Source organism: Scyliorhinus canicula, chromosome 9 (assembly GCF_902713615.1).
Source record: "Scyliorhinus canicula chromosome 9, sScyCan1.1, whole genome shotgun sequence".
Lineage (NCBI taxonomy): Eukaryota > Metazoa > Chordata > Chondrichthyes > Carcharhiniformes > Scyliorhinidae > Scyliorhinus > Scyliorhinus canicula.
In genome coordinates, this window is record NC_052154.1 from 127,080,412 (window position 1) to 127,094,360 (window position 13,949).

Sequence of the window (13,949 nt, forward strand, 5' to 3'; positions counted from 1 at the left end):
TGGTTCCATCAATTTAATCAACTTAAGAACAGTAAAGATCGATCATGGAATCGGCCCTCAAGCCTGGACGCCTGGAACTCAACCCGCAGGATGCAGAGGCTAAAGAAATCTTCTCCCACTGGATGTGGTGCTTTAAGGCCTACCTGGCAAGCACAGCCGAAACGACAGAGGAACAGAAGCTAAGTCTACTGCACGCGAGGGTGAGCCACAGAATCTCTACGCAACTAAACTCGACGGTTCATATACTGCAGCGCTAGCAGTTCTCGATAAAATTTATGTAAGGCCTATTAACGAAGTTTACGCACGTCATGTGTTCACCACTCGCCGCCAGCGGCCTACAGAATCACTCGCCGAATTTTTAAGGGAACTCAATAACTTGTCAAATGACTAATTATCAAGCGGTTACCGCGGCTGATCACAGAGAACTTGCTGTATGCGATGTTTTTGTAGCGGGCCTCAGATCTAATTATGTGCGCCAACGGCTGCTGGAAAAGGGGACCCAAGACTTAGAAGCGACTGTGGAAGCTGCGACCATGATAAAGGTCTCCTTCCGCAGCCTTAACTCATTCCCCACGACCCAATCATGGGCCCCCGACCAGCGACTCCCCCAAGCCTGTGCTACGCGGCCGCCCAGCCACCATGCTCCCCCAGCCAGCCACCATGCTGCCCCAGCCAGCCACCATGCTGCCCCAGCCAGCCACCATGCTGCCCCAGCCAGCCACCATGCTGCCCCAGCCAGCCACCATGCTGCCCCAGCCAGCCACCATGCTGCCCCAGCCAGCCACCATGCTGCCCCAGCCAGCCACCATGCTGCCCCAGCCAGCCACCATGCTGCCCCAGCCAGCCACCATGCTGCCCCAGCCAGCCACCACGCTGCTCCAGCCTGCCATTTCTGCGGCCAGAACCAGCACCCGTGGCAGCACTGCCCGGCCCGCAACGCGACCTGCAGCAGCTGCGGGCGGAAAGGCCACTACACAAGAGTGTGCCTCGCTAAAAGGGCCCCAGCTTCCAACTCCCCAGCAGCATGAATTAATCACTCCCCACTCGCGCGGGGCCCGAAACGATGCGGCCTATGCCCCGACTCCGCCCCCCCGCCACGTGCGATCCATGGGGGCCGCCATCTTGGAAAACCTCCACCATGCGGCCGGCCACGTGCAACTCATGGGGGCCGCCATCTTGGACGCCATCTTCCTCGCTGCCCGCCACGTGCGATCCACTGGCCCGACCGGCATCTCCACGCTTGGACAACTCATCGGAAGAGTACAACTACGAACTCAGAGGGCAGTCATCACGGGGCCACTCCAGCACAGCTGATCGAGCCGCCGACTACCCGCAACTCAGCTCAGTCACTCTGGACCAATCACGCCCGAAGATTCTGCGAAATTCGATGGCAGAGGTCCAAATCAACGGGTACAAAACGCCATGCCTCTTTGACTCCGGGAGCACTGAGAGCTTCATACATCCAGACCTGGTAAGACGCTGTTCGCTCCCCGTTTTCCCCGCGCAGCAAACTATCTCGCTCGCTTCAGGCTCCCATTCGGTCCAGATCCAGGGGCGCACCGCTGCGACACTCACAATCCGAGGCGCTAGCTACTCAAAATTCTAACTCTACGTTTTGCCCGAACTCTGCGCACCACTATTATTAGGACTAGATTTTCAATGTACCCTTAAGAGCCTCACCCTCAGCTTCGGAGGGCCCCTGCCCCCACTCACTATCTGCAGCCTCGCCACGCTGCGAATCCCTCCCCCCCCCCCCTCTTCGCCAATCTCACAAAGGACTGTAAACCCATAGCCACTCGTAGCAGGTGGTACAGCCTGCAGGATAGGGTATTTATCAGAACAGAGGTCCGAAGGCTTCTCAGTGAGGGGATTATAGAGGCCAGCAATAGTCCCTGGAGAGCTCAGGTGGTGGTCATTAAGACCGGGGAAAAATTCCGCATGGTTGTCGACTATAGTCAGATCATAAATAGATTTACGCTCCTCGACGCGTATCCCCTCCCCAGGATTGCAGACATGGTAAACCAGATCGGCCAGTACCGGCTCTTTTCCACGGTGGATCTGAAGTCTGCATACCACCAGCTCCCAATCCGCCCGGAGGACCGCCACAACACGGCATTCGAGGCCGATGGCCGCCTCTTCCATTTCCTCCGGGTCCCTTTCAGCGTCACTAATGGGGTCTTGGTGTTCCAATGCGCAATGGACCGAATGGTGGACCAGTACGGGCTGCGGGCCACGTTTCCGTACTTGGACAATGTCACCATCTGAGGCTATGACCAGCAGGACCACGACGCCAACCTCCACCGTTTTCTCCAGACGGCACAGAAACTGAATCTCACTTATAACAAGGAGAAATGCGTTTTCCGCACAGACTGGCCATCCTCGGCTATGTCGTGGAAAACAGAGTCCTGGGCCCAGACCCTGACCGTATGCCCCCTCTTAGAACTCCCCCTCCCGCATTGCCCCAAGGCCCTCAAACGGTGCTTGGGCTTCTTCTCCTACTACACCCAGTGGGTCCCTCAATATGCAGACAAAGCCCGCCCACTCTTTAGGGCCACACGATTTCCCCTGTCAGCCGAGACATGCCAAGCATTCGACGGCATCAAGGAGGACATCGCCAAAGCGGTCATGCGGGCGGTGGATGAATCCACTCCATTCCAGGTTGAGAGCGATGCCTCAGAGGTAGCTCTAGCAGCCACATTAAATCAGGCAGGGAGACCAGTTGGATTTTTCTCCTGTACCCTCTCCGCTTCAGAACTCCGACACTCCTCAGTCGAGAAAGAAGCACAAGCCATTGTGGAGGCTATTCGTCACTGGAGGCACTACCTCGCAGGTAGGAGGTTCACCCTCATAACCGACCAAAGATCGGTTGCCTTCATGTTTGACAACTCGCAAAGGGACAAAATTAAAAACGACAAAATTCTGAGATGGAGGATCGAACTCTCCACCTACAATTACGACATTAAGTATCGACCTGGGAAGCTCAACAGGGGCAGCACGGTAGCATGGTGGTTAGCATAAATGCTTCACAGCTCCAGGGTCCCAGGTTCGGTTCCCGGCTGGGTCATTGTCTGTGTGGAGTCTGCATGTCCTCCCCGTGTGTGCGTGGGTTTCCTCCGGGTGCTCCGGTTTCCTCCCACAGTCCAAAGATGTGCAGGTTAGGTGGATTGGCCATGCTAAATTGCCCGTAGTGTCCTAAAAAAAAAAGTAAGGTTAAGGGGGGGTTGTTGGGTTATGGGTATAGGGTGGATACGTGGGTTTGAGTAGGGTGATCATTGCTCGGCACAACATCGAGGGCCCGAGGGCCTGTTCTGTGCTGGAAAAAAAAAACGAGCCTTCGGATACCCTATCCCGCGGGACATGCACCAGCGCGCAGATTGACCGATTGAAAGTCATCCACAATGACCTCTGTCACCCGGGGGTCACCCAGCTCGCCCACTACATCAGAGCCCGAAACCTGCCTTTCTCCAACGAGGAGTTAAAAGCGGTCACCAGGGACTGCCTGATCTGTGCGGAGTGCAAACCACACTTCTATAGACCAGACAGGGCCCACCTGGTCAAGGCTTCTAGGCCCTTTGAACGCCTCGCGATTTATTTCAAAGGGCCACTCCCCTCAACTAACAAGAACGTTTACTTTCTAAACGTCATAGATGAGTTCTCCCGTTTCCCATTCGCTATCCCGTGCCCCGACATGACCTCCCACACAGTCATTAGGGCCCTGCATAGCATCTTCACCCTGTTTGGTTTCTCCAGCTACGTACACAGCGACCGGGGTTCGTCCTTCATGAGCGGCGAGCTGCGTCAGTACCTGCTCGACAAGGGCATTGCCTCGAGCAGGACTACCAGCTACAACCCCAGGGGGAACAGGCAGATGGAGAGGGAGAACGCGACGGTCTGGTAGACCGTCCTACTGACCCTCCGGTCTAGAAAGCTCCAAGTCTCCCAGTGGCAGGAAGTCCTCCCAGGCGCGCTCCGCGCTATTAGGTCCCTTTTGTGCACAGCGACCAATCAGACCCCTCATGAGAGGCTCTTCATTTTTTCCAGGGGCACTACCACAGGGGTCTCACTTCCGGCATGGCTGAGGACACCGGGCCCCGTACTTCTGAGGAAACACGTCAGGGCGCACAAAACCGACCCCCTTGTTGAGAAGGTGCGCCTGCTCCACTCAAACCCCCAGTACGCATTCGTCCGTCAGGACACTGTATCCCTCCAGGATCTGGCACCCGCCGGATCCAGCGCCCCCTCGACCCCCACAGAAGGACCCCTCACCCTAAACCCCATGCTGCCGCCCCCTCGCGCTCCCGAGCCCACAAGCTCGCTCCACCAGTTCCGCGCACCCACACCGGTCGAACCAGGAGAGTGTGAAGCTCGGATACAACCCTCCCTGGAGTCCGCCATCATACCCCAGCACACAACACCCATCCAGCCACCGCAAGAGGCTGCAACCCCGGTGCTCCGCAGATTACTGCGGACAGTTCAACCACCGGACAGACTGACTTTGTAAACCACCACCCCCGCCGGACTTGATTTTTTTCAGGGGGTGAATGTGGTGAATATAACATGGTAAATTCACACTGTCTATTGTAAGCGCAGTAGCGTTACCCGACCACTAGGGGGCGTAGCTCTGGGAGCTTGTACAGGGCTTCACCCTTGGCTCCGCCCACGACTCCTCCCCCTAGTGCTGCTGTATAAATACCCTTGTCCAGAGTCAGCCTACAGTTCACAGAGAGTTCATCAACAGGTAACAGGCTGGCTCTGAAGTAAGTTGATTAAAGCCTAGATTCATATCGGAAACACGTGTCTGGTGAATTGATGGTTCCATCAGGCCCCCTCTCCGATATGCCCCCATGTTGTACGCCCCCCTGCCGCCGTGCCCCTCACCCCCACGCCGACGCACCCCCTCTCCCTGCATCAATACGCTCCCTCTCTCTTGCGTGCCTCTCTCTCTCCCTCTCCCATTCCCGCTCTCTCTCTCTCTCTCTCTCTCTGTCTCTCCCCCTCTATCTCCCCCTGCTCATCAACCCTCTCCCACATGCTGACTCGTGCTCTCCCTAATTTGCTTGCCAACATTCTCCTGAACTGTGAGAAATCACTCAAGGGTGGGTGGCGGGAGGATGAGTGGGTGAGAAGGCTGGGACTTACTGTACTCTATTTTCTGCTGTACAACCCAAACGTATAGCTTGGGAATTGATTCATTTGTGTTCCTTTTTGACTGGGTTGTTTCAATGTGGATGTGTAAAATGAGTTTTGTTTGGGCTGATGGTTTGTACCTCATCTATTAAATGACTGCCAACAAGTATCACTGCTGATTCAATGATTTTGCGAAGTATGTCTAGTGATATTTTGCCCTTTAATTTATCCAGAAGAACAAAGCAAGCTCACCGCCATCGCAATGTATTATTTGCTTCAACAATACACTTTCTAGTCATCAGCAAACAGGCCAATGAGGACCTACATGGAGTCCATGTTGTTGGCCAGGAGCACTAAGTATTTTTCAACCAGCCAACCAACAATAAACTTCCCTGTACATGTCAGTTGCTATGTGATTAGAGTGACAAACAGAATGACTCCATCAGTCCTTCTCAAGAAGAGCCATGATTCCTCCTCCTGCATATTGTACAATCGCAATGCACATTTGCAAATCCAATTCCAATTAACAAATTCAACCAATTTGATGTGAAACAGGGAGTTGCTTAAAGCTCAGACACCTGATGAGTAAGGGCTCTCAGGGAATGTTGTTCCCTATCCTGAAGGATTGCCCTGCCTGCGTGGTGCCATTCCCTCTTTAGATTGCAAAAAACAAAATTCTGAAAATAATTTGGTTTTCAGTTTATAATATTCCAAATGAGCACCTTTCCGACAACATATTGCAGTGTCTTCACTACTGTTCTTTGCTTTCTGTTCTCTTTCAGAGTCAGCTTGGCTGGATTTACAAAAATAAAACTTAATTCCGACAAAATCAGCTCAAGTGAATCCATCTACTCGGTGTATAGTTATTCTGTGCCGATTACAATGCAGCAAGATCCAGGTTTATATAAAATGCCTGTCTATATGATATCTAATTCAATTTCCCTGTCTTTGTAGTTTTTGCTGTACCTATTTGTTTCTTGTCATAATTTTGTCTCTATCTTTTTTTGTGTCTCATAAACAGCCCCCCCCGCCCCGAGTTTCCATATACCCCCACTTTTTATCCCAGAATGTTTATTTTCTTGCTGATCGTGAGAGTGAGTTCTCTAAGCTCCATTTTTAACTATTGGAATAATGCAACGTTTGTTTAAGTTTTCACACCAATTGCCCATGTTTTTGTCTTCTTGTGGAGATTCCCAATTGGACTCTAACTTAATTTTTTGGTTAGTTTAGCTGATGCCCACTGCAGACTGCATTCTGACTTACTTCATGGAGTGTTGATACTTGCAAGTGAAGAAATGGTCAATTTTCATATCATTAGTCCAATCGAAATGTTAATCCAGCATCCAGGGTTGGTTGAAGCAACTAGTTTCAGTTGGTTCACTACTTTCTGACGTTTATTATTAAAAATATATCCCTCCAGAGTTGGTCGAAGCAACCAATTTCAGCTGGTTCACTATTTTCTGACATTTATTGTTAAAAATATATCCCTTCATAAAATAATATAATTCGGTGAGGAGGAGTAAATGGAGAAGTTCCAGTGTCCCTGGTTCAATTCCCGGCTTGGGTCACTGCCTGTGCGGAGTCTCCGTGTCTGCGTGGGTTTCTTCCAGGTGCTCAGGTTTCCTCCCACAGTCCAAAGGTGCGCAGGTTAGATGGATTGGCCATGATAAATTGCCCTTAGTGTCAAAAAAAAAGGTTAAGTGGGGTTACTTGGGTTATGGGGTTAGGGTGGAAGTGTGGGTTTAATTAGGGTGCCCTTTCCAAGGGCCAGTGCAGACGCGATGGGCTGAATGGCCCCTGCACTGTTAATTTTATGATTTTCTCTTCAGTTGCTAAATATGGGGTAAAATATTAATCCAAAATCTATCACCCTAGATTCTAATGTTCTAGCCATAATTGTGACAGACTCGTAGATTTTCAATGAAGAGAGAAATGCTTTATTTCTGTGAGTCTCAAATGCTGGCCTGCAAGGATTGTTAATGTCCATTGGTGTCTATTTCAGATGTTATTGTTGGAGCTGTAGTTGGAACCATCCTGGGCGCAATTATAATAGTACTCCTGGTGGTAATGCTTTTCTGGTGGAAGAAACGGTAAGCCACACCCCTGGTTTTGCATGTCCAATCATGCGCTGCCTTTTACAATCACTTCACCCAACTTTTATCCATCCTCTGACTCTCCGCCTGGTTTATTGTCACTTGAAGCTTTACTATCCCAAGAATGTGTGGAGCAGAAAAATGTCTACTCATTAAGTTTAAATCTAGTTGCTGAATTATTGACTTGGAAAGATTCATACATAATTATAACAGATCATTGCCTGTTGTGAGGTAAACACACGTGGAAACTCTCAGCCGGTCTTTACTGAAATAGCTGATCTCAAAGATCAGTAAGAAAAGGAGACCATTCAGTCCATTGAGCTTTCTCTATCATGGAAACTTTATTCCACTGCCTTTTTGTCTTCACAACCGTACTCAAGTATTAATCTCTCTCTGTATAGAAGTGGGGCGGAATTCTCCGACTCCCCGCAGGGTTGGGGAATCACCCGGGGCCGGCGTAAATCCCACCCCCGCTGTGGCCGGAATTCTCTGCCACCCGGGAATCGGCGGGAGCGGGAATCGCACCCCGCCGATCAGCGGGCCCCCCCGCGGCGATTCTGCGGCCCGCGATGGGCCAAAGTCCCGCTGCTGTCAGGCCTTTCTCACTGACGTGGTTTAAACCACCTCTGTGCCGGTAGGAGCAGGCGGCGCGGGCAGGCCCCCGGGGTCCTGGGGGGGGGGGGGGGGGGGCGCGGGGCGATCGGACCCCAGGGGGTGCCCCCACGGTGGCCTGGCCCGCGATCGGGGCCCACCTATCAGCGGGCGGGCCTGTGCCGTGGGGGGCACTCTTTTTCTTCCGCCGCCGCCACGGCCTCCACCATGGCGAAGGCGAAAGAGACCCCCTCCACTGCGCATGCGCCGGTGGTGACGTCAGCGACCGCTGACGCTCCGGCACATGCGAGGACTCACGCCGACCGGCGAAGGCCTTTCGGCCATCCCCGACGGCGGGCGGCATGGCGCCAAAGGCAGTCAGCGGAGCGGGAGCCACTCCGACGCGGGCCTAGCCCCTAAAGGTGCGGAGAATTCCGCAGCTTTGGGGAGTCCCGACGCCGGACTGGTTGGCGCCACTCCGCTACGCCGGGACCCCCCCACCCCGCCGTGTAGGGGAGAATTTTGCCCGTGCTTCCTGATGAACTTGCGATTTACCAATTTGTATCTGTGCTTCCTTGACCTCGACTTATGGTTTAACTGTAGATAGTGCTGCTTCATCACACCCGTGCTCCCCACCCCATCATCCATTTTAATTTTTTTAACTTGGGGATCTGATGCGAGGTATTCTCTGAACTACCTCCAGAGGTTAGAGGTCTTCCTTGTGTCCTGATTTTTTTAAAAATATTTTCATTAAGGCATTTGTAAAAATACATAAAACACAATCCAAAACCAAGAAAAAGAGAACAGGAAATCACATAACCAATAAATAACATCCCATCACCCCACCGTTTCCCTCCACCCATCCTGCCTCCCCCGTTTTCCCCCCAAAGAAACTGTTTAACTATCCTTGAAGAAGTCAATAAACCGCTTCCATCTCTGGATGAACCCTCCAACAGACCCTCTCAAGGTGGACTTAATCTTTTCCAGCTTCAGAAACCTACGAGGTCGCCCACCCACACCCCCGGTTTTGGGGGCCCTGAATACCTCCTCTCCAGCAAAATCAGTCTCCGGGCTACAAGGGAGGGAAAGGCCAAGACATCGGCCTCTCTCGCCCCCTGGATTCCCGGATCTTCCGACAGTCCGAAAATTGCCAATTCTGGACTCTGGACAACCCCGTCAGCAAACCCCTGCCAGAATCCCTCCGGTTTCGGACAAGCCCAGAACATATAGACATGGTTTGCGCACACCACCACCCCCCCCCCCCCCCCTCCCCCCGTGCACCGCCCCCATTTATCCTCTACCCTCTCAAAGAACTTGCTCATTCTGGCCACCGTCATATGGACTAATTTAAATTGAATGAGGCTAAGCCTAGCACACAAAGTGGATGCATTCAGCCTAGGATCTCCTTCCGTAACCCAGTACCCCCTCCCCCAACTCTTCCTCCCACTACTGCTTAACTTTCCCTATTGGGACACCCTCCAGGTCCATCAATTCCTTACATACCTCCAACACCCTACCCTCGGCAACTCCTGTTTTCAACACCACCTTGCCCTGCACCCCCTGGGCGGCAGATTGGGAAAGGACACCACCTGCTTCCTAACATAATCCTGTACCTCAAAGTACCCCCCACAAAGAGGTCACCAAACCATTCATTCCCCACCGGCCACCACCCGCGGAACCCGGCATTCAGTCCCCCCGGGCATCCTCTAGCACCAAGTGCTACCGGCACTGTCCCCACATCCTCCAGGCCACCACACCACCGGGCTCGTGGACTACCTGGCCGATGAGAACGGCAGAGGCGCCGTCAACAGTGCCCCTAAGTTTGGGTCCTTACACGAGGCTGCCTTTGTCCCCTCCCACACTATCCACTTCCTGACTGTGGTTATATGAAATGAAAATTTGAAAATTGCTTATTGTCACGAGTAGGCTTCAATGAAGTTACTGTGAAAAGCCCCTAGTCGCCACATTCCGGCGCCTGTCCGGGGAGGCTGGTACGGGAATCGAACCGTGCTGCTGGCCTGCTTGGTCTGCTTTAAAAGCCAGCAATTTAGCCTGGTGAGCTAAACCAGCCCCTGTTTGCTGCTCAGTAGTAGTGCATTAAATTTGGCAGTACCAGCCTGTCTCCACCACGTCCCTGCTCCAGCAGCACCTTTTTTACTTTTGGGGGGGGGGGCCATACTAACCCAAACATCGGGAGGGGGGGCCATACTAACCCAAAAATCAGAGTGTTAACTTTCTTTAAAAAGGTTTTCGGGATAAAAATCGCAGGGCTCTGAAAAACTAATAGGAAAGGGAGGCATGTGGCACAGTGGTTAGCACTGGAAATGCATCGCTGAGGACCCAGGGCCCTCCACAGCTGCCCCACTGCCTTCCCTATAGACACCAACCCAAACTCCATCGGCCTGACCACTGCCTTCAGGGCATCCCATAGAGTGGCAACTGATACCTTACCCGTGCCATTCAGCTCCACATACCCTCGACTGGCAGCCATCGTATGCTCGCACACCTCCTCATCTGCTAACAACCCCATGTCTAATCTCCAGTGCGGGCACCTCATAAATTTGACATCCTCCCAATTTGGGGCATAAACATTCCCCAATCCTACTGGCATCCCCTCCAGTTTCCCACTCACCATCACAAACCTTTCCCTCAGATCTGCCACTATGTTTCCCCACCTCAAACGCTACCCGCTTATTTATTAGCACCGCCACGCCCCCCTTCCTCCAAACTCGAATGAAAAGCCTGTCTTACCCTTCCTTCCTCAGCGTAATCTGGTCCTGAATCTTCAAATACTTTTCCTGTAGAAATGCCACATCCGCCTTTAAACTCCTCAGGTGTGTGAATACGTGCGCCCGTTTGACTGGCCCATTCCGCCCCCTCACATTCCATGTGACCATCTGGCCGGGGCACCCCGCACCCTCCCCTGCCTGTCAACCATACCCCATCTTGGGCCAGCACACAGCCCGTAGCCTGCCAGGCCCACCCTCGGATGTCGACTGCCACCAACTCCCTCCTTATTGTACTTCAACTGTCCCATCCCCGTCAGCCGTTCCCCCCCCCCCCTCCCCGCCCGAACAAAACAACAATCCCAGCCCCCTTTAAATCTCTAACTCTCTAACCACCTGATCGCCCCCAGCACAGCGCTCCCATGAACTAACTTGCCCAGCTAGCTTGATGGCCCCTGCCAATGGTGCCAAGCATCCTACTGACTCCAACCCCCCACCCCCACTCTCACTCCACCATGGTGCAAACAACAATAACACTATAAAGAAGAAAAAAAAGGTACACTTACCCTCCACTGTCCCCAGCCTCCCACCAAAGAACCCCATGAAAAAGCTAAACAGCCCCTAAGAAAAGAAAGGTTCTGCCCTGGCCATCACCCAAAACAAAATAAACCCAGCATAATACAACAAAAGAAATGCAGGGAGAACCAACACTACCTCACATTCGCTCCAAAGTTCAATGTCCCACCTTTCCTGCCAGTTCATTGTCCCTCAATAACCCCATTGCCTCCTCAGGTGTTCCAAAATAATGATCGCAGCCATTGTGGATCACCCAAAGGTGGGCCGAGATCCTAAAACCTCATCCTCTTCTTAAATAGGACCACCTTGACCCGGTTGAATCCAGCTCTCCCTTTTGCCAGTTCCACACCCAGGCCCTGATAGAGCCGGAGCTTGTTACTTCCCAGGTACATCTCTTCGTCTGCCTGGCCCACCACAAGATCTTCTCTTTGTCCAGAAATTGTTGTATTCTCACCTCAATCGCCCTCGGCGGCTCATTCACCTGCAGCTTCCTCATAAGCACCTTATGCGCCCAATAGATCTCCAGGGGCTGGTCGAAGGCCCTCTACCCCATTAGCTCCTGCGTCCACTCGCTGGATGCCCTCCGGCATCCCCACTATCCTCAGATTTTGCCTCCGAGAGCTGTTCTCCAAATCCTCCACTTTCCCCTTGAGCCGCTTCTGAGCCTCCCTCAGCATCCCAACTTCGGCCACCAACGAGGTAAGCTGCTCCTCGTGCTCCCCACTGCCTCCTCCACCTTCTGGTTCAGCTGGCTCTGGGCTCCAGCTTCAGATCCACATGGTCGATCCCTGCTTTCAGCGGGTCTACCACCTTTGCCAGGTCCTCCTGAACCTCCCTCCTCTGTTGACTGAACTTTTCATTAAGAATATCAACCATCCGTGTGGAGTTTGCACATTCTCCCCGTGTTTGCCTGGGTTTCGCCCCCACAACCCAAAGATGTGCAAGGTAGGTAGATTGGACACGCTGAGTTGCCCCTTAATTGGAAAAAATGAATTGGGTACTCTAAATTTATTTTTTAAAATATCAAACAACTGCTCTTTTGATCATTGGGCTGATAGGCCTGACCCCTTGCTGTCCGCCATCTTTCCCCATGTCTCGTGAAGGGTTTCTTGCTCCTGCAGCTCCTTCCTTCTAGACCCACTTCTGGTCCGTGTATCCATCCACTGACATCACCAGTGGAGTACAGCTTTCCTCCACTACCTCAGCACCCTTTTCCTCCAAACCATCCACCTGGCAACAGGGGAAAAGGATCAGAAAAAAACACCTCGAACGGGAGCTGCCAAATATGCGACCACTCACACCATGGCCGCCATTGGAACCTTCCTTTGGTCCTGTTGACTAGCAGTGAACACTGCCTACGGATTCCCATCGATCTCAGCTCAAAGTGCGCCCACAGTTAGCAGCCCCACTGACAACACTGGATAGCTGGTGAAGGGAGTTGAAAAGTTGGCACTCCTTGATAGGAAGCAGCACTTGTCCGAAATTGAGATTGATTAGAGGGAAATTTATTTAGCAGCTAATTCATTGAAGACAGCAAAAGTCAACCCTTTCAGGGAGGAAATGAGTGAACTAAATTAAAAAGCCTTGTTTGTTCCCCTGAATAATACTATTTTAGATGTGGGCGATAGCATGGCTATTTATGATGTGTCAAAGGGTATAAGCTCACACTGATGATTACCAATGCAGTGTGTTTCTGATCTTAGCCACACCATTGGGGAGGATAATGAACCAAAATTGGATATTTCCCCACTGGGAGATGCTGAGTTAAGGTTGGGTGTTTCCCCAGGGGATGCAAAGCTGCTACCAGGCACCTCTGATGAGAAGGTACTGTGTAATGGCTGACGCTTCGTGAGGCACTATCCTGCTACACTGGGCATTTCTATTAATGCGAGTTTCAGCTAGGCACTTGCACTGAATGGAGGCTGGAAAATTCCTTTAAAATTTAGATAATCTAAAAGAAACATGCTTGCTTTCCATGCCAACACACCAGATGGTGAATAGTATGAGTAGCTGTCAATAAGAAAAGAATAGTGCAGCCTAGGTGAAATGTTTATGAATGCATGAGCAATGTGATGGTTCATGCAAAGTTGTGCTACTTTCTCAATTCAGTTTTCCATCTCAATCTCAGTTCTCTTCACAGAACAAAGTCCAACAACAAGGAATTAACCCAGCTTCCAATCTCGAATATCAGGTAACTTATTTTTGGATAACCCAAATAAAGAATTAGGGTAAATATTGCAAAACATTACCAAGATGTGAAGAGAATGGGTGAAGATGAGGTAAATCAGAGAGTAGTGTTTAACTTGCTTGTTTTCATTATTTGAGATTGCTGGTGAGAAACGAGGCAAGAGTAGTTTAAGTTCTTCAAAAGAATGACTTGCAGCAGGAGATGATATGAGTCTTGATTCTAATTTCAATTGTGAAGGGAACGGAAAGGGAATATTTGGATCTAAATGGGGCAAGAAATAAAGTTGACCAGGGCAATGACCAATTGTATTGATAAAACCAAGATGGAAGATTGAAATCAAAGAGAAAATGCTGGAAAATCTCAGCAGGTCTGGCAGCATCTGTAGGGAGAGAAAAGAGCGAACGTTTCGAGTCCAGATGACCCTTATGGAAGATTGAAAGCTGGAAGCAATTAGTTGTGTTCAGGAATTAGACCAGGCATAAAACCACAATGAGAGTTGGATGTTGCCCTCCTGATGTTGAAAATGAAATGGAAGAATGTTTTAATTCTGAGATAAGTGAGATTTATAACAAAAGCAGCAATTTCTTTCGGAAAACCTCAATTTTAATATAAATTGGACAAGCAGATTAGCACAAGTCAGAAAGGTAA

At 51.3% G+C, this 13,949-nt stretch overlaps 1 protein-coding gene across 1 annotated transcript in view; it reads left to right on the forward strand.

Annotated features, from left to right (window-relative positions):
• The window catches only part of LOC119970936 (receptor-type tyrosine-protein phosphatase beta-like), a 244,018-nt gene that overhangs the window by 178,142 nt on the left and 51,927 nt on the right, over positions 1–13,949 (forward strand). Inside the window, exons 33-35 of the mRNA XM_038806046.1 lie at positions 5,910–6,025; positions 7,130–7,217; positions 13,254–13,304. Of these exons, the coding sequence (XP_038661974.1) occupies positions 5,910–6,025; positions 7,130–7,217; positions 13,254–13,304 (255 nt within the window). The remainder of the gene's footprint in view (positions 1–5,909; positions 6,026–7,129; positions 7,218–13,253; positions 13,305–13,949) is intronic.